Source organism: Sinohyriopsis cumingii, chromosome 8 (assembly GCF_028554795.1).
Source record: "Sinohyriopsis cumingii isolate HCF-2022 chromosome 8, ASM2855479v2, whole genome shotgun sequence".
Lineage (NCBI taxonomy): Eukaryota > Metazoa > Mollusca > Bivalvia > Unionida > Unionidae > Sinohyriopsis > Sinohyriopsis cumingii.
The window spans coordinates 32,323,935-32,343,224 of NC_142968.1; the positions used below are offsets into that span (position 1 = coordinate 32,323,935).

Below are 19,290 nucleotides of genomic sequence, written 5' to 3' on the forward strand. Positions count from 1 at the left end.
AGAACAAGATATCGTGTGGGTATTGATAAAATATTTGGGTAACAGGGGTGATGATAAAATTAAATTGAATTAAACAGATATCATTAATATAATGAACAACTGTGCGTGGCTGCGTCAAGGAACAACAGATAAATGTAATAAAAAATGCCGTGGAGAATATTGCAAGAAACATAATTATCTTATAAAGAAAAACCCTCATGCTGGTCCACGAAGATGTGTTGGATGTAACAACGGCGTTAGAGGATTATATCAGATTTGCAAAAATTGTGGTGGAGATCGATATCGAAGTTTGATGAACTATTACAGAAAAAGAAAGAACATAAATCCCAAAATAGAAAAACCACCATCAGAACTTGAATATTACTTGAAACATAGAACAAATTCCGAAGATTCAGATGAAGATGAAACAGATGAGGAAAAACGACAGCGAGAACGAGTTGAAAAATATTCATCAAACTTGGTATGGTGGTAAATTAATAGCAGCAGAGAGGGTACCTACCAACGTTGGTCGTCAAAAAAATAAACAAGAAATAAATAAACACGTAGAGTACTTTATTTTTTCAGATACTATTTCGAACTGAGGTTTTATTAGTACAATCGGTCATTGCAAAAATAAAACATCTCAAGGAAAAGTTCATTTGTAAAATCTTGACCTTTCTACGAGATGATTTATTTGTTTGTTTTATTTGTTTTGTCGGAATTCTATGGTCTGTTCACCCTCTCTGCTGCTTATGGGTTGTAAATATAAAATTTCACAAGTCTCTTCGAAGCCAAGCAGATCTGGGGGAGTAGTTGTACAGTGGTCCCATCCCCCTTACACGGTCACCCCTTCTGCACTAGGAAAGTGTCGTTATAAGACGGGTGGACTTTCCAGAGGGAGTCTGTATTTGTATGATGTGTATCATTGTATGTACATGTGTATGTAGTAGAAAAGCTACATATAACCTAAAGCAGTTAATATCTTCATTAAAATGTTCTTCTTGCCTTAAAAACAGTTATTTCACGGTAACATAAATTAATATTTCTTATTCTTAGGCATGAAATGTGAGTGGGATATTGTTGGCATGCACATTTAAAAAAAACATTCAAAAATATTATTTAAATCTTGATATATACGTTGTTTTGTAGTTAAAATAATTATCTTTCCATTGACTCCATTTTCCCAACAAAAAAATCTTTCAGCAAGTGAACTCTTCCCATTGTCGTCAAGTCAAGTAACTTTTACTTTTTCTTCTAAAGTGTTATTTCTTTGTTTATGTGATGACATGTTTTGTAATGATTTATTCCTATGTTGCTGATTGTACAGTACTGCAATTTAATTTTGCAGATGAAACTTTTATAAACAAAATACCTTGTTATAAAGAAAGTTATACATGTACTGTCACATGATTTTTCAGTCTTGATCTGGTACCCTGTTTTGTTTAAGGTTAATTGTTTCTCTGTGTGTGTGTGTGTGTGTTAATCCAAAAAATCTATTTTTAGCCTATCTGACCATGCTCTATCAAAACATTGCTGACCCCATTTCTATCCGACATTGTTAGGATCTTGACAATTACGTCCGGTCGTAATCGTCAGTTAAAAACAAAATTCGCTTTATGAAGCACAAAGCTCTGTCAAAACATTGCTGACCCAATTTCATGCAAACGTTGGCATTAATTATGTAATAATAAACTTTGTGGTACATATACTTTAGCCAACGCTTCTTTCAGTAATGAAAACCTGACATGTGGAAAGAGACATCGAGAAAGATAATCTGATTACTTACCTTACCGTAATTAAATATTCGTTCTGGACACATATTAATAATAAAATGTGGCCACTTGTGAGGGGTACATTTTACATTTGTACACTAATATGTTGGCAGCAGGTCACGTTAGAGGGGTGGCCTTTCATGAGGGGTACTTTTGAACACAAACTCATCGGTGTCAAGGGATTCTGGCCATAAAGAGCTGGTGTTCGCTGGTCAGGATGAGGCTGTTCATGAGGGGATCACTTTACTAACATGACTGTGTCATACACTGCATTAAGCTACAAGATGAGAAGAGTGATGACTCAAACAAATGTTGGAGTTTAAAAGTAATTCAGTCTTGAGGTTGTGGCCATAATATTTACTTAAGTTTTATGGAAGTCCATTAAAATTGCAGGAGTAGTTCTAACAAGATTGTACCATACACTGTTTTAAGCATCATGATCATGACAAAAAAGGAAATAATTCCATTAAAAGAAAGTGATCTATGTTTCATGGCATTCCATTAAAAACTGGGGAACTAGTTCAAAGCAGATTGCATCATACACTGTTACATGATATGAAGGATGATCCTATAAAAAATAATTTGAGCAAAATAATGTGCAGGTTTGTACTTCTTGTGACCATATTTACCATGTTTCATGTCAATCCATCAAAAACTGCTAATGTGCTATTAAGATTGTAGTACTTTCATGTGATGTTTTAAGCTCCAAGACAGATTAGGAGCTAGTTGTAAAAAGGACACAATTATACGTGACCTATGAAATTAAAACTATAATCGTAAAGCCAATTAGATATAAATCAGTGTTTCCATTAAATGGCTTGAAAGAAATCGAGTAGATAGGTAGGCTTTTTAAAAGAAATTTAAAACAAAAGATATGGTTTTATGTTTTCAGCTAGTCCTGATTATGAAACTGAAGAAGTCATCAGTACTAAATAGAAAAGATGACACCCACAAATTCATGCCAGATATTAGAAAGGTTGATTGGTATACTCAAAACGTGGAACCATTTTGCCTGGCTTGACATGACTTGGCAGATATACATAGTTTTATAGACTCCTTGGCTGATAAAGTATTTCAGGCCTGTGGCAGTTGTAGCATAACATTTGCATACTACATGTACTTGACAATTGGATTGGACAGAATATAGGATCTAGTGAGTACACATAACATACAGTGTGGTTAATGCTGTACATGGCAATGAAGGCCATTTATAAACATAAACAAACATGGTTTTTCATCCCATGACTTAAATTAAGTCTAAATCAGGTATTGTTCTGGTCATTTGAACAACACCTTATTAGGTTGTTGTTGTTGTAGGGTTTAATGTCATTTTTCAGCATAAGATAGGCTATACATGGCAGCCAGTATAAATGGTGGAGGAAGAACCTGGGAAAACCCTGGAAGAAACCACTGACCCACGAGAAGCTACTGGCAAGCTTTCTCACATACCCACATTGGCCAACCCAAGATTCGAACCCATGCAGACAGAGGTGAGATGGCAGTGATCTGTAAAGGTGAGGGCTTTAGACCACTCAGCCACTTGGGGCCCCTACCTTATTAAGTAATAAACACTCAGATTGGTTAGGACTATTTGGGGGTGATCATTACATGTCGATCAACAAAAATTATATTGGCATGTGAATTAAATCATCAAATTATTCATTTAATTGCCACATGTGATTTGGTGATTGCTAATGGAAACTTATATGTTTTATTTTGTCTGACCCAGGCCCCATTCTAGTCTTTGCAGGAATATCCAATGGTATTGACAGTGAGTATTTTGTTGCTAGTTGTACCAAAAAAGGACCATCTTTGCCTGGGGGCAGGAAATATGAAAAAGGAAAATTATTTTTATGCCAAACAAGGTCCCATGAGAGACAGGCAAATTGAAAGAATAAGAGGGGCAAATCAATGCATAGAAACAGCAAGACGGGTATATAATTAAGATATTATTATTGTAGATTTCATTCATTTTTTTTAGGCAGAAAATATAAACTAGACCTTTCTTTTTTCAGCTTGGGACATCACCTTTACATTTTGCAGCTCAATTTGGGCATCTCAGCACAGCAGAGGTTTTATTGCGGGCAGGAATAAGCAGAGATGCACGAACAAAAGTTGACAGGACCCCTCTGCATGTAGCTGCACAGGAGGGTCATGTTGAAATAGTACAGCTTCTTTTACAACATGCTGCAGACATAGATGCCAAAGATATGGTATGATTTTAATTGTGAACATTTTTTTCCCAGTTGTTATTTTGGAGAAATTCTAAAGTTGTACTTTTAAAAATGGACCCGGTCCGGTCTTTCATTGCTTGCCTGATTAATAGCTTTGATTAATTTTAGTACTGCTGATTTATTTGATTAATTTTAGTACTTTTGAGACATTTTAATACATATCAAGTACACCAGTGTTAAATATTAAATATGGGACTATATGACTCTTATATTTTATATAGATTAAAATATTTTTTTTCTGTATCCCATATTTTTGACAATTAATTTTTGTCAAATCCCTATAATTTCCAGGGTTTCCTTTTCTACCAGAACCATAATGCTGTTGGAAGTATATTTCTCTGTTGTTGTTGTCATGGGTTTAATGCCATTTTTCAGCACATGATAGGCTATGTATGTCATCCAGTATAAATAGTAGATGTAGAAACTGGGAAAGCCCTGCTAAGAGCCACAGACTCACGGGAAGCTACTGGGAAGCTTCTTGCATACCCACATTGACAGAGACAGATTTCTCTCTCAAATACATTGGGTGATTACATAAGGATAACTTTCTCTAATACCACCAAAACTAACCCTCCCAGAAAGACTAAAAATGTCTTTCTGTCTATATTATGTAGACAAAGGGAAGCAACTCTTACAGGATGATTTCCTTTTCTACTGCTTGGTGGTTACCATTAAAACTGGATGTGCCAGTTTTCTACTTCTGCTTGTAAAGATATCCTCCTTAGGACCCATTTAATCTTGTCCTTAAATTTCAACATCTTTTATTTTCAGTTGTATAGTAAGTCTAAATCTTTTGTATGGTGCATGCAACAATTTTTGTTAATTTAAATTTTTGGCAATTATTGTTCTGTTTGTTATTGTCACATTTGATTTTGATTGGTAAATATTTGGTGTGTTGTACTTACCAGCTATTACATTTCTAAGTTGTTTCAGTAACACAGTTTATGTTATTTCAATTTATTTATATTTGATATATTCACTTATTTGTTCTTCTTCATGACAGAGATGACAGCCAAGTGCAAGAAGCATAAATGATTTAAGGTTGTGGAAGATTAGCATGAGGATGTGTCTGTGGATATAATTGTTTGATAGCACACACATTTAATGTGTGTGTTCTTGGGATGTAAATGCTTGGTTCATGCTACACACATTTAATGTGTGTGTTCTTGGGATGTAAATACTTGGTTCATGCTCCAGTATATCATGGCAATACGTTTAACATACACCTCTTATCTCAATTGTTGATTAGTCTCATGGGGGATGTCAAGATGCCATTTTCATGCCCCACCTCCAGTTCTGATGCAAAAACAACACTGGAACAATTTTTATCCATGAACACAGCACATATTGTTGAATAGTCTCATGGATAATGTTGAGTGAGCCCCCCACCTCCATGCCTTGAAAATTGCAGAATAGCACCAAAACATGCTGTATCTTTGAATACAGAATAGAACGGACCATTGAAGCAATTGCATACGAATAATATCACTCAAACTGCTATGTTGTTGATATGTCTTTGAGTAGGAATGGTGTTTATGTATTGTAGATCATACTTGCTGTATTCTCAGAGGATTGGTGGTGTGGCTTGGCAGCTTTGTGCAGTAAATGCAGTTTGTCATAACTGACAGCATGTGATAAATCAGTCTTGATCATAGACCAGCACCCTAAAAGGCATTGCAGTATAGACCTGGGGTGTACCAGTGCCGGCCTGCATCTGGTATTGTTAATTTTCAGGTCAGGTTGACACAACACAAAATTTAACTAACAGGTCTTTGTGGCAAGTTCAGAATGTTAAAAGCTTTTAAAAAGTAAATTTGGAGGACTAGGACCATTTTATAGCTGCTGGTTCATCAGGACAGAGAGTAGGGAAAATGTGAACACTGGCAGGTTGGTTCTGTAAAGTATTGGCTACTACTCCATCATTGGTTGAATGTTGTCCACATAGTTAGTGTACTGAAATGTCATGCCAAAGAAATAACATGAGTATAAACAATTGGCTATACTTTGGAAGTACACCACTCACTTGATAATTTGCGCCCTGATAACTCGCAAACCCGCTTATAATGCAGGGTCAGGCATGGATCCCATTTTTTAAACCAGAAAATACCCCCAGAAATTGATCCCTATTTGTTGAGCTTGAAGAAAATTGCGATCAAAATTTGTAACGGAAACTTTGATGTATCGCTTGTTTTATCGTCGAAAACGGTAGATAGGACCTGGAAATTTTAATCAACACTATGAAATATCTTTTACATTTTCTCTCCAAACGACATTTCTAGTACACCGCAATTAATAATATGTAAGGAAATTTTGATCAATGAAAATGTCACTCATGCCGAGTGGAGGCAGTACTTTAATAAATAAATACAAATTGAATAAAAAAAATATCAATTGAAATTTGTGTTTTAGTTTTATCTTTTAGTTCCTTTTAAGTGTAATCATTTTAAATGCAACGTGTCCTCTTGTAAATAAATGTAAAATGTGTCAATGTACCATAACAGATATGTCCGCGAGCGTTTCTCTGAGAACCTAATTATGTGCCGACCATGTTTTGATAACTGACTTCCGGAAGTATTTGTTGCATTGTTGCACTGAATTTAAAGCTGGCTTCCTTTGTATTATCACGTTAATTATGTCTTTTGAATCAAATAAAAGAGGTGGAATATAAGAAAAGTTAAAAGGCACGAAAATAATACAAACTTAAAAATTCTAGTGGCCCCGGTCATATGTCGGGTGAACTCACTTCATTTGATCAATTGAACACTTATATATGTTATTGTGTATGTAACAAAACCTACCTTAAATGAACCAACTCTTTCATAACTGTGATCAAAGATAACAAGGCAGCCAAGCGAAACAAATACTTCGTAAAATAAAGAGTTTGATTTCACAGATATGGACCATTGTGGGCAAACGAGTTTCAGAGAATTCTTGAACTGGCACTTAGATATCCTCAAGGATGATAGGAAGTTTCATTATTAATTCCAATTAATGAATTCACAGCATCAATATTGTACTAATTGAGCAATACGAAAATTGAGTTTCAACGTAGACGATTGTCTCATGAAATAAATGTTGCATGTTTTTTGAAGAAAAGGAATCTTGTTTGGTGGTGTACCAACAGTTAGTCTAGTTCCCTGCTCTGTGGACTCCCGATTTGGCAGGATAATATCAACCCTTTACCTCATGCAAGTGCCTTTGGACGTCTCTACTTCATTCACATGGAAGCGCCTTTTGACGCCTGCTGTAAACATCAGCCATTGTACGCCGGTTTTCGTAGCGCCACCTTCTGGGAAAACCCCTTATTAGATACTACATTCATTTCTGCGAATGACAATTACGTCAGATCATGTGGTCACTGTTTATGCTCTGGTCGATATCTGTTGTTTAAAGTAACTGGGTCATAATCTCCACTGTCCAAAATGGAGGTCGTGGATTTCATTCAGTACTTAATGAAGTTTTCACGATTAGAATCACAACTTTGAAAGATTCAATAACTTAGGTAAAGGCTCTGATATTGATGTAGGCAGCAATTAGTTTTTATAAATTATCAAATTCAGATGACTTAGTGATGTAGACGGAGACAAAAAACTTGTAAATTTCGAGTATGAGAAATGGCAGCTATGGTTGGTCACATGGCCTCACTGACATGACGGTTAACAAGTTCTCTCAAGATTTTAAAGCACATAAAAAATTCTTCCGTGAAAAATAATTACATAGCTATAACAATCTGACTTTACTCTTCAATTTTTCGACACATAATAGATGTGTACCAGAAATGTAAAATGGTTAAAATTGCTGTTAAACGTAACATACACTACACTGCTTAACAGTTAACAGGCAGGCCTATGCGTATGGAGTCGAATAGGTAACAGGTGTTCTATTTATAGCACGCTGCACTGGGTAACTCTACCCTATGAGGTAAAGGGTTAACACCACTCTGGGAACTAGACTCATCAAGAAAACAAAAAGCAGTGACATAATACACAGATATTTTACACATACACGTGATGGTTGTTGAAACCAGTTGGAACGATCTTTCATGTGTTGGACATTTTGAAAATAAATGTTATTTAAACAGAATAACGAACAACTTCATGAGAAAAAGCACATTATTAAAAATGATTAATGATGTGATTGTAAAATGAGGATTCAGTCAATAAACAGCCCAGTTCCCTAGCACGCTAGTAGGCCCCCCCCCAGTTTTCTCAAAGTCAAAGCGATTTTTTTTTCTTCAACTTTTGGAGGTAACTTGCGCCTCACTTATAGTGTGATCAATGTTTGTGGACCCCATTGTGCACGAGTTATCAAGCGAGAGGTGTGTAACACACAAAAAAACAGCAAAACATGACTATCAGCTCCATGGATTAGTTTTGTATCTATTTCTACTTACAGCTAAAAATGACTCCACTTCATTGGGCCACGGAGAAGGGACACATTCCTGTCATAGAATGCCTGTTGAAACAAGGGGCTGATGTAAACTGTGAAAACAAGGTACCGTTGAGATCAGTCATGATTTATGAATGAAAAATATTTTTGATTTTACTGGTATAAAAGGTCTGGGTCATATTTTTTATGAGATTATCTTCTTTTGTAAGAATCTTTTATATCAGGAAGCAGGGCAGTAGCTGTATGCTGTATAACTTCTGAAAACTGGACTAACCATAAGAAATATCTCATTTTCAGAAAAATTTTGTTTTTAGAAGTGCTGAATAACAAACGTGCATTCCGATGCCATTTTAGATCCATGTCTACACTCTGAAGACATGTTATCAAGAAGAAACTAATATTGGTTGTTTAATACACCTGTTGTGAAGGTTTCAGTTTCTAAAGAAATAGTTGGCTTTGTGATTTTGCACCTAATAGGTATTAGATGGCTTTATTTTGCAGGTAAGTAATGCACTGATGTTTAACCCTTGCACCCAAATTAGCATGACACATTGCTTGTCAGTTATCTGATTATCAGGTTGACATTTCTCATGGCATGTGATTTTTATAGATAGTAGGATACATGCATCCGGTTTACTATGGTAGGTTTACATTAAGTTTGGAATAATGTTTCAGAGAATGTCTCTCGTGACTGGAATTGGTAAAACAATATGTATTTCAAAGAAAAATGGTCAGTATATAGAGTATTATGGATTGGAGTTGGTCCATTTGTCCGATTTTTCACTATACTTGTTTCACAGTAAGAGCCATGAGTTAGGCTATTGCTATTTTAAGCATATACTTAGCATGTGGTTTGAAATAAGAGTTTTGTTCCCACATCCTCTTAACCAGTTGAACTCCACAGGGGACTGTTTAAAGCTGATGTTCATCACATTTTTATTAAATGAAAATATGAGACAAAGAGGCCATATTCAGGTATTTTGTAGTTCACAAGAAGGCCTAATATAGCACAAATGGAGAGTTTAATTTATACAGTACATTATGCAGGATAACATTTCTCTGAAAATATTATTGTTCTAATTTAGTTTTAAGACAGTCATCTTGAAGGACAGTTTAGGTTTTGAAAATCCAAAGTATATTATGTAGCTTGTTGAATAAATTCAGTCAGTTTTATATCTGACATGGTTCCAACAGTATTAAGTATTAATATTAAAGTTTTAATTTTTTTGTTAAAGTGTGGTTGTAAGCCCATGTTAGGAACTAAACATATGTTTTTGTTTTTCAGTTTGATAAAACACCTTTAGATATTTCCATCCAGAATGGTCGACCAGACATAGCTCAAATCCTTCAGTTAGCACAGGTAATTATTACTTAAAATTTCTTGCATTTTGTTTAGCTAAAGAGTATGCTGTATGTATATAGTGAGTCTAAATGTTGACACTCCCTCCTCTCTAAAATTACAGAAACTTGCAAGTGAGTTAGAATGTAGCACTTTGTATATGTATGTTGCATGATTGTGGGATTCCCCCCTTTATCAGAAGAATACAAGTTTAATGGGGGGGGGGGAATAACACAGAAATACAATTGCTGCGTGTTTAATATCTTTTGTAATGGAGCACAAAAATCAATATAAAAATGTTGAGGAATAGTAGCATCAAATCATGCCACAATCTGCTTTCTATAAGCCAATGCCATTCATCATAGGTTATAGTTGGAACTGGGATTCCCAGAAAATTGGCCCATTCATGTGTAATTGTGCCTAGAGAGGTATGAATTTGCTGTCACATGACTGTTACATACAGGTAATTGCCATACTGTAATACTGGAAAGTCTGATTGATGCAGGTAGCTGAACTGCACATGCTGCAATGTAATAACCATAAACAATGTAGCAATATGCTTTTTGAGGTTTATCCTCCACAAATAAATAATTATTTTTAATATAAAATAATTCACTATACTGGTAAGTTTAATTTCATAGTGAAAAAATATGATAATGAATTAATAATTCTACTCACTTATAAATGAAACAAACATTTTATGTGAGTGCTGACGCAGCTTTTTCATAAGTCATTCACATGACCAACTTGTATTACTCAGTACAAAAATGCTACTGTATGCTTACCTTATTGAGACTAATCTTTGTTTAAATCCTTTGAATCAAATGGGGAAGAAAGTAAAATATAATTGAGTGTTTATTCACAGCTCAACATTGCTATTTCATTGAATTTAGAGACATTTCATGTGGTTACATGTTACACAAGTCTCTCAGTGATATATTGGCAGTAAAGCTATATGTTTTACAAGACCACAAAATGCTCATTTAAGTCAGCATAAAATATAACATACTAAGTGATTGAATGATTAAACAAAACAAAAATCTAAAGCGAGTGCCTGTTCTACAGGACTTATTTTTTCCTGGGGTGTACTCATAATGGGTAGAATATAATGTCCACCTGATGATGTTGGTGTCTGGTAAAGGAGAATGAAAAGAGGCTATTTACCTGGGACAACCTTAAATTGAAAGTTAGGAAAATTAGTAGCAGTTTGGATGAGTAAGCTAAGTAAGCCCCCATTGCCCTAAGGTACACTCAGCTTTTGGAAGTAGTTAGACGGAATTCATCTACAAATTCACATGATATACTATACTATGTATTAATCTCGCAATTTCTGAGAAAATAAATCATATTTCTATTGATTTCATGCAGGAATATCTCGATAAAAGGTCATTAAAGTTTGCTAGGCCAGCTAGTAAGTGGCTACCCTATGCCAACACCAAATGGTGTCAGTGAACTTTTAAGTGGGCAGTGGACTCTGACCCTACACCCCAGCATAAATGTCCTAGTATAAAAAATGGGGTGGCAAGGGTCAGAGGAAACTCAGACTATTCCAATGCCAATTACTATCCTCATATGAAATTAGAGTCTTAAGAGAGTATGTTTACCTTTGGTGTTGATTCTGTTACTCATCTGTCTGCCTCTCGTTTTTTTCCTCTGGTAATTCCGGTACCCATGACTCTTAGCTCTCTTTGCAGTTCTGGAACGCTCTTCCACATTTCCTTCTGGTACTATGCCTCTCTGGTACTTCAGTACCCTTGATTCCATGCTATCCTTGCACTTCGGAACTTTCTTCCACGCTTACTTCCAGTACTACACCTCCACCCACCTGCTTTCGTCATGATAACCCTCCCACATGATCTCAACGTGTCTTCCTTCTTTCTGATTCTTGGATGTTGCCTTTCGGTCACACCTGGAAAGCTTCCTGTGAAATTAGAAGGGACATATAATTTGGTCTCCATGCTCTAATCTCAGGAGAATTAACCACACTCTCACAGACCTTTCATCAGAATAATGGTGAATAAATTGTCAGGTCAGCACACACTCACATCTAAATATTCCATACATGCTTGGTTCCACAATAATTGTGCTATAACACTAACAGTACTATGGATGACTTCTGATACATGCATACACAGCCCTAGTTGTTAAATTCTTGATATAGTAAACTCATCATCAACAATCATATGCATTTCCTACCCTACGAATTATAATGACACATAAAATATGCTAATACCTATTATATGTGCACAAGTCCCACAGTGACTATCTCTGCTTAATTTGTAATATATATATATATATATATATATATATATATATATATATATATATATATATATATATATATATATATATATATATATTCAGATACTAAGAAAGCAAGTACAAGTTTTAACACAATTCACTAATAAATTCAGTCATGCATTATGATGCAACATAGTAAGTTACACAAACCAACAATCTGCATACATTAATCTTGCATGTTAATAATTCGCTAAACACTGAAGATTCCATTTCTAATAAATAAAAAGGTATATAATAATGCATAAATCCTATAATCCTAGTTTGGAGAGTGAGGCAAATTCGAGCGAAGATATGTTACCTCAGAAGCCTTTTGTTCCAAATCCAAACTAGAATTTCACAAGAATTCCTTCCTGCATTTTACAAGTGCACAGCTTTTGCTCTCAGAGTACATCTAATGGCTCTAAACTTCATTGCGATCTTCTCCTTAAGAGGTTCACATCTGTACTAATTTTCCAAAACGAATGTAACTGGAATAATGTCTTGATTGTGTGGGAAACTCTGCCCTAAATTTGAATATCTCTCTTCCAGTTGGTTACGGCCCGGTCTCTTTGAAGACTTCCTTGGGTAATTTTTCACTTATCTGTCATGCTGAATTCCCTGTCAGGACATCGCTGTCCGAGTGCAAAGCAAACAAATGTGTCCTAACTCAGACCTAGAATTCCTTTTGAATTTTAGCTGCAAACAGGCTATTGCATAACGGTTACACAACCATCAGTTTCTTTGTCCAGAATCAGGTCTATAGTTGAAACCTTATGCAGTACATTTCCAGGTGATCTCAATACAAAGTAACTATAAGAAATTACTTGTATCCATGAACCTGAACATCAGCAAATTTTCCTACCACCATGACAATCAGTGTTCAAATTTTTTGGGGCATGGCAAGTGAACATGTCATCTGCTAATTGCATGGAATTGTTTGAACAAAACCAATATTCTGGAACATATTCATTCAGGGAGTACTTATTTTTTTCTCCATTATGTGTGTACTGCATGTTCGTCAACTGTTATATAAAGGACCAGGAAGTTAAACAAAGCAACTGATTGATCATGAGCCATCACTGTAAATAGGTTATTCTTGCTTTCATGAAACATTGCTTGTAAGAAGCATCTCTTCCCCACCCCTTTTTTCTATTTTGCTCTTAGGATTTTTTGTTTGTTTCTTGTTTTCTTTCTGTGATGCCAGTGTTATGCACCATATTATCTTGGATTGCAGCACTTCTAAAATTTGTGTGACTTGTAGTTCCAATGAATTAATGGCAAATACAGCTTGCTTCAAGTACGTTGTCTTATTCATTTTACTTTGCCTATTTTAGAGTCAGTTTAGCTTTTATCTTGATTGTATGTTAGTCCTTGAGAATCTGGGTTCTGTCCTTGAATTGTGCTTCAATTTTTTTTCTTCACATAAACCTGTATGAACCCAGTACACATCATCATCATTAATAGATGTGTCTTGTTATACCTTGAAAGTCAATTTCAAGATCATAAGACAATATGCTAAATAAACTCCATGATGCTTTCTTGTACTTACTACAACTTTAGAGTTATTTGCAGTCAAGAGATGAAACTTGTTATTAGCAGGTGTGTTGTTTACGACTTATTTGATTGATAGTGATAAAGATAATATTCAAAGGGACAGATAATGTAAGAGAAAATTCAACCAAACATATAGAAGATTGAGACCCAATGTTTTGTGCAGTCTTTGATTTTAAAACTGATCCTCTCTGAACTCCAGACCTTTCAGATTTGCAGAGTATAAATTCATGTCAGAGTTATGAATATGAATTTAATGATTCTTCTAAGTTGTCTTCTTCATTGTTGTCTTTGTTTTCTTATTATTATGATTATTAACACTATGATTTATAATATTTCAATTTTCTTTCTGTTTTCCAGCATACAGATATACACACCAGTCTTACAGATGGAGAGACAGTTACAGTGGAGACTACAGATGATGGAGATCCCATTATTCATGAAGCAGAAACTATTACCATTGGAGCACCAGACTTATCCCCAACCAAAGTTTCAGCTGCCAGCATTTTACCTGTGACTATTGTTCAGAATACCAGCATCAGTTCTGGCAGTGATGACAAACGTATGGACATTTTGGAACATACATTTTACTTTTGAAATGGCTTTCGTTAAAAAATGTTAGGTGTAGCCGTCTTTTGGGTTTATTAACCAGTTTTAATAGTTTGTTAATTCCAGGTTTGAATACAGTTGTACAGTTTGAACCATGCTTCATTTTAGCAGTTTCCTGTCTTTTTTCATTGCTAATTCATCACTTGAGTAATAAGTACATTCAAAACACTTTAATGTATAATTAAAAAAAAAAGACTAGATTGAAATCGTCTATTTAAGCCATGTGTATATTCTCTAAGTCATTTGTACATATGTATCCACCAGATCACATCATTTCATATAAGTAGAATGGGTCTGTCTACTTTACAGAAGACGCAGAGCAAACTAGCAGCACCTCGGTCTTGGCCACATTGGCAGCATTAGCAGAGGCAACAGCTCCCAATCAAGGTAAGTCATACTTTTGTTTAAACTTCATTTATAACAGGCAGATTTTTGTGTAGGGTCCATATTAGCAGTTTTGAGCTGTTTCTAAAAGGCTCTTAAAAGTCAATCAACAGTCAAACAATAAGCCAACTTGTCTGAAAGAGAAATATTTTATTATCGTGCCAAATTTTCAGTGTTAGCAGTTTATGTGTGAACATTTTGTTTTCAATGAGTTTTATTAATTCCCAAAATAATGGGTCCAGGAACTGGAGAAAAACATATAGCAGCCACATGTTTAAACATACCAAAATCAGATGCATCATCGACAAAATTTCACAGTAATTTATTTAAGATATTCTGCATTGTGACTTAGGCTTAAATGATAAACAAAACTTAATCTTTATTTAATGCCATTTAAAGAATTACTTGTAATTATTAATGCTGACATGACATAGAAACACACTGGACAAGAATAATTTTTTCAGAATACAAACATAACACTGCAACCTGATTGTTCTTATGGCTGCAGCATAAAAATACAGACTCTGCACTTAAGTACACTAACCATAGATTGTCTTTGTACAGCTTATAGTCCTACCAAATAAGGAAGAACAAGCCAAGTTCAAAATAAATTTTGACTTCATAATCTGATATATCTAATAAAACTCATGCATCTGTTTTATTGAACGGTTTATGCTGTTCTGGTAATGCCATCCTGGTTATGATCAAACATGCATTCCTTTAAAATTAATATGCATTTCAATGACTCTGGTACAGAATAGAGGTAAAATGTTACTTAGCCTTGTAATCATCACATCAGAAATCAAAGCCAGCAAACATGTTCAAATTGGTTCACTTAGATGTATCAGAAATGTCTCATATAGTACATCTTTGGAACATAGTCAGTATCTTAAACATATGACTGGCCTGAAATAGGATTTTTAATATTAATGATAAGAGCTTACTCAGATAAAGTAATTGGTATTAATCATTGATTTAGCACTATTTTATATATTTCATATCATAATCTGATGTTAAAAGTCATGAACATTTATGTGTCTGTAGTCAGAATAAAAGATGAAGTGACCATGTTTGTTTAGGTTGACTGCAGGCATCCATTAAGAAGGTCTTATCTAAATACAATATTACCTGACTGTTTATGCTTATATAGACATTTTACTTGCTTGCAGCAATAATAATAATATTTCTGAATGTTGATTCTGTTGTGAACAAAGGTGTAATAATGTAAGTTTTATCCAGGTGTGAGTACTAGTGATGCCATGAACTGGCTTGAGAGTCAGGGAATTACCATGATAACTACTGCTGATGGAAACATTATCACATCAGCTGTGGAGAGTGGACAGTCCATAACACTCACAGGTAGAATCATTGTTGTCCTGTCTGGTCTCATCTGTTTTGTTTTGCCATTTACTCTCTCTCAACAATTATGTGTTGTCTTCCTGAGCCCTCTGGTGAATGCATTTTTGTATCTTGTTGTATCTTTGGGAAAGTCCCCTGGTTCCCATTTCCTCATATTGAGTGCTGAAAGTACCATTAAAAACCAGCCAACTCGGTTGGTATCTGTCCTTTTTCAACCATAACAGTGTAAATATTTCAGCTATAATGCATCATTTCCAAAACAAAATAAACAGTTATGTCTATAAAGTCCCTTCCTCTTTGTCAGTCTGTCTGTTTTTAGGCACAGAAATGTAGAATAGACCTGATGCATACTGCTGCATGTTGGTAAAAGGCAACAAATGAATGCAGCCTTTTCTCCTCCAAGAGGTGCCCCCATGATATTTGATTGTACATTTTTTTTTTGAGAATTTGAGTCTGTCTTTTAAGGATTTAAATTTTTTTCAAATTTTTGCTCTTGTTATGCCCATTTTAAGCATATTATGATACTGTTCTAACATGTGTCTGTTTTTATGTTACATTTGGTTTCCGCACAATAACTTGTTTTTCTCTACATTTCCCAACACTTGGGTTAAGAAAGAAGCCTATTGATTATAAGTCCAAAGGTCAGTGCGAGTCACTATAACTGAAAAAGAAAAATGGATTCTCCTTTGAGTTAATTCCACTATCAAATTAAAACTGGGAAAATAAGCAAGTAATATTGCTTTAACTGGTCTTCATTTACTCTGATGTTTTAATTCTAATACATGGAAATTCTGACAGAAGGAGAAAATGTATTTTCAAGTTCTGCTGACATACAGTACATTTGGCTGGATGATGGGAATGCCAAAATCAGATTAAGTTGAATGATGTTTCTATAAAATATGAATAAAAAATATCCTAATATTGAATAAAGTGTTTAGATAGCTTTGTTTGTCATTCAAGATACTTATCATCCTTTTAACCAATTTTTGGCATTCCCAGCTTCAATTGCATTCCAGCCAACTGAATTTGTAAGTCAGCAGAACTTGAAAATGCATCAGGGGTCATGGTCTTGGTAAGTCTAATGAGGGAATTGTGTGAGTTCTGCACAGTAAGTTTACTTCAAGACATGTACCTTTGACCAGAGGTCCTAGCCATTGAGTGAGATCCATTGGTCAGTAAACTTCAAAATCTACTATGCCATACTAGTGCCTACAACAAGGACTGTTAAACACTGGGCAAGTGTATAATGTGCTGCTTATGATACTCTTGTTTGAAATTATCTTTATTTTGTATGCCTTTTTATTTTAAAACTTGCTCAGATTCTCCTGCATACTCTCTTTCCTTGATCCATTCCAACTATTAGCAAAATGATTAAAAACATTTTTATTTGAAAATTCACCATTTTCAGTTATAACAACATTTTTCTGAGTCATTGTTTTCAGGGATTAAGTTTTAAACAGGAGGGTTTAATTTTCCTGACCATAAGGTTAGAAGAGCTTTTGGTAGTGTCCTTTGTCCATTGTGTCTTGCTCATTATCCATCTGCAAGTGTTATTTAGAGATTCTTTTCAAAAACTGCTTGACCAATTTAACATGATTTTAAAGCAATCATTCTGGTATCAGGGCATTTCAGGTTTGTCTGTGGATGCTGATCTGTACAATATGACGATTAAGACTAAAGTAGACAAACTGTTGAACAACTTTCTTTCAAAAAGCGCCCAACAGAATTTAGTAGGTTTAACATACCATGGCGTGAAAGTCTTTGAAATCGCTTGAAATTTTGCCAATCTACTGTCAAATGTAGCCACTGAAATTAGAAAAACCTTTACATGACTTCTTTTTTCCTCATGATTGTTGAACAGAATTTGACAAATCTGGCAGAAAATATTCTGATATAGAGGATTTTCAAATTGAGACAAATGTTTTGGATACATTGTCAGATATGGTCACCAGAACTAAGAAGTATAGAAACCTTTAAATGACCAGTCAGAAACCACTAAACAGTTTGACCTGATGTGACAGAATGCATTCAAGAGGTTTCATTCAATCCAAGCCAAATTAACACTGAATAGAATGTGGCCAGCTTTGGCAGAAAGTGTCATGGCATAGGGGTCTTCAACATAGGAGAAATTATGTTGATTTGTCATAAACTATGGATGATGTTACAGTCTAGTGAAACCTTGAAACAATTGTTATCATAACTTGCAATCAGTGGCATCCAAAGAAATTTCAGCAGTATCCTACTGATCCAGATCTCTTGCCGCCAGCTGCTTTTGCATTAGGCAAATGTCAGCCAAGTGAGTCATCTTAGGCATTCTTGATGTCGAGCCCATGGTAGTGAGAAGCATGATGGTGGTGTCAGCATCAGTAGTTTAAATTTATATTCATGTTTTTTGAAAGCTCATTTAGAGGCCCTGAGTGGCCGAATGGTCTGAAGTGCTCTCCATTACGGATCACTGCCATCTCACCTGTCTGCATGGGTTCGAGTCTAGGATTCGGCTAATGTGGGTATGTGAGAAAGCTTGCCGGTAGCTTCTCGTGGGTCGGTGGTTCTTTCTGGGGTTTCCTGGGTTCTTCCTCCGCCATTAATACTGGCCACCATGTATAGCCTATTGTGTGCTGAAAAATGGCATTAAACCCTACAACAACAACATCAGAACTCATTTCTGTTTTTTAAACTCTCATATATTCTTATTATACTTGGCATGAATCATTATGAAACTAAGAAATTTCATTTGTGAAATTCTTGCTAGTCCCGTTTACTTTATGGTCAAGATCCCAGTCAATGAAAATACACTCTAGGTTTTGGCTCAAGGTTTTTCATTTCCATATATTTCCTAAACCCCTTTTTATTTCCTAAACCTCTTGATGGATTTTATTTATACTTGGTATGAATTATTGTGAAGATAATACAATTAATTTTTTTAAATGCACATATGCCCCATGTATTACAAGGTTTGTGTTTATGTTTTTCATCCCAAGTCCCATGGTGGGTTATGACAGTTTATTTGCTGACATGTATATTTGTCCCTGTGGCCATTGGTTAAGGTAACAAACAGAAAACTTTAAAAAAAATTGTGTAAAGGTTTTGGTTAAAAATTGTCATCTCCATACATTTCCTAAATCCCTTGGTGGATTTTTAAAAAATACATTTGATGAATCTATATGAAGCTAAGGCATTTGATTTTGAGCCATGCATGCTGTATGTTGTTTTTTTTATATTCAGGGGTCAAGTTCCCATGTTTTTGGTTATTGTTTTGGATTTGCACTGTTGAAGGTATTAAATTTCATTAATTACAGGAATGGGTACAGCTTTTAATTTGATTTTCTTTGTTACTGACCATGTACAGGTGTGTATATGCTCATAAGGAGGTGCAGTATTATTGTAAAAAATT

The 19,290-nt window shown here is 35.0% G+C and overlaps 1 protein-coding gene across 4 annotated transcripts in view; it reads left to right on the forward strand.

The window, feature by feature from the left end:
• Positions 1-19,290, forward strand: part of LOC149793243 (uncharacterized) — a 72,309-nt gene that overhangs the window by 34,069 nt on the left and 18,950 nt on the right. For all 4 annotated transcript variants that reach the window (XM_089967203.1, XM_089967204.1, XM_089967205.1 and 1 more), the window contains exons 3-8: positions 3,767-3,964; positions 8,381-8,479; positions 9,660-9,734; positions 13,905-14,106; positions 14,463-14,540; positions 15,777-15,896. In XM_089967203.1, the coding sequence (XP_089823329.1) occupies positions 3,767-3,964; positions 8,381-8,479; positions 9,660-9,734; positions 13,905-14,106; positions 14,463-14,540; positions 15,777-15,896 (772 nt within the window). The remainder of the gene's footprint in view (positions 1-3,766; positions 3,965-8,380; positions 8,480-9,659; positions 9,735-13,904; positions 14,107-14,462; positions 14,541-15,776; positions 15,897-19,290) is intronic.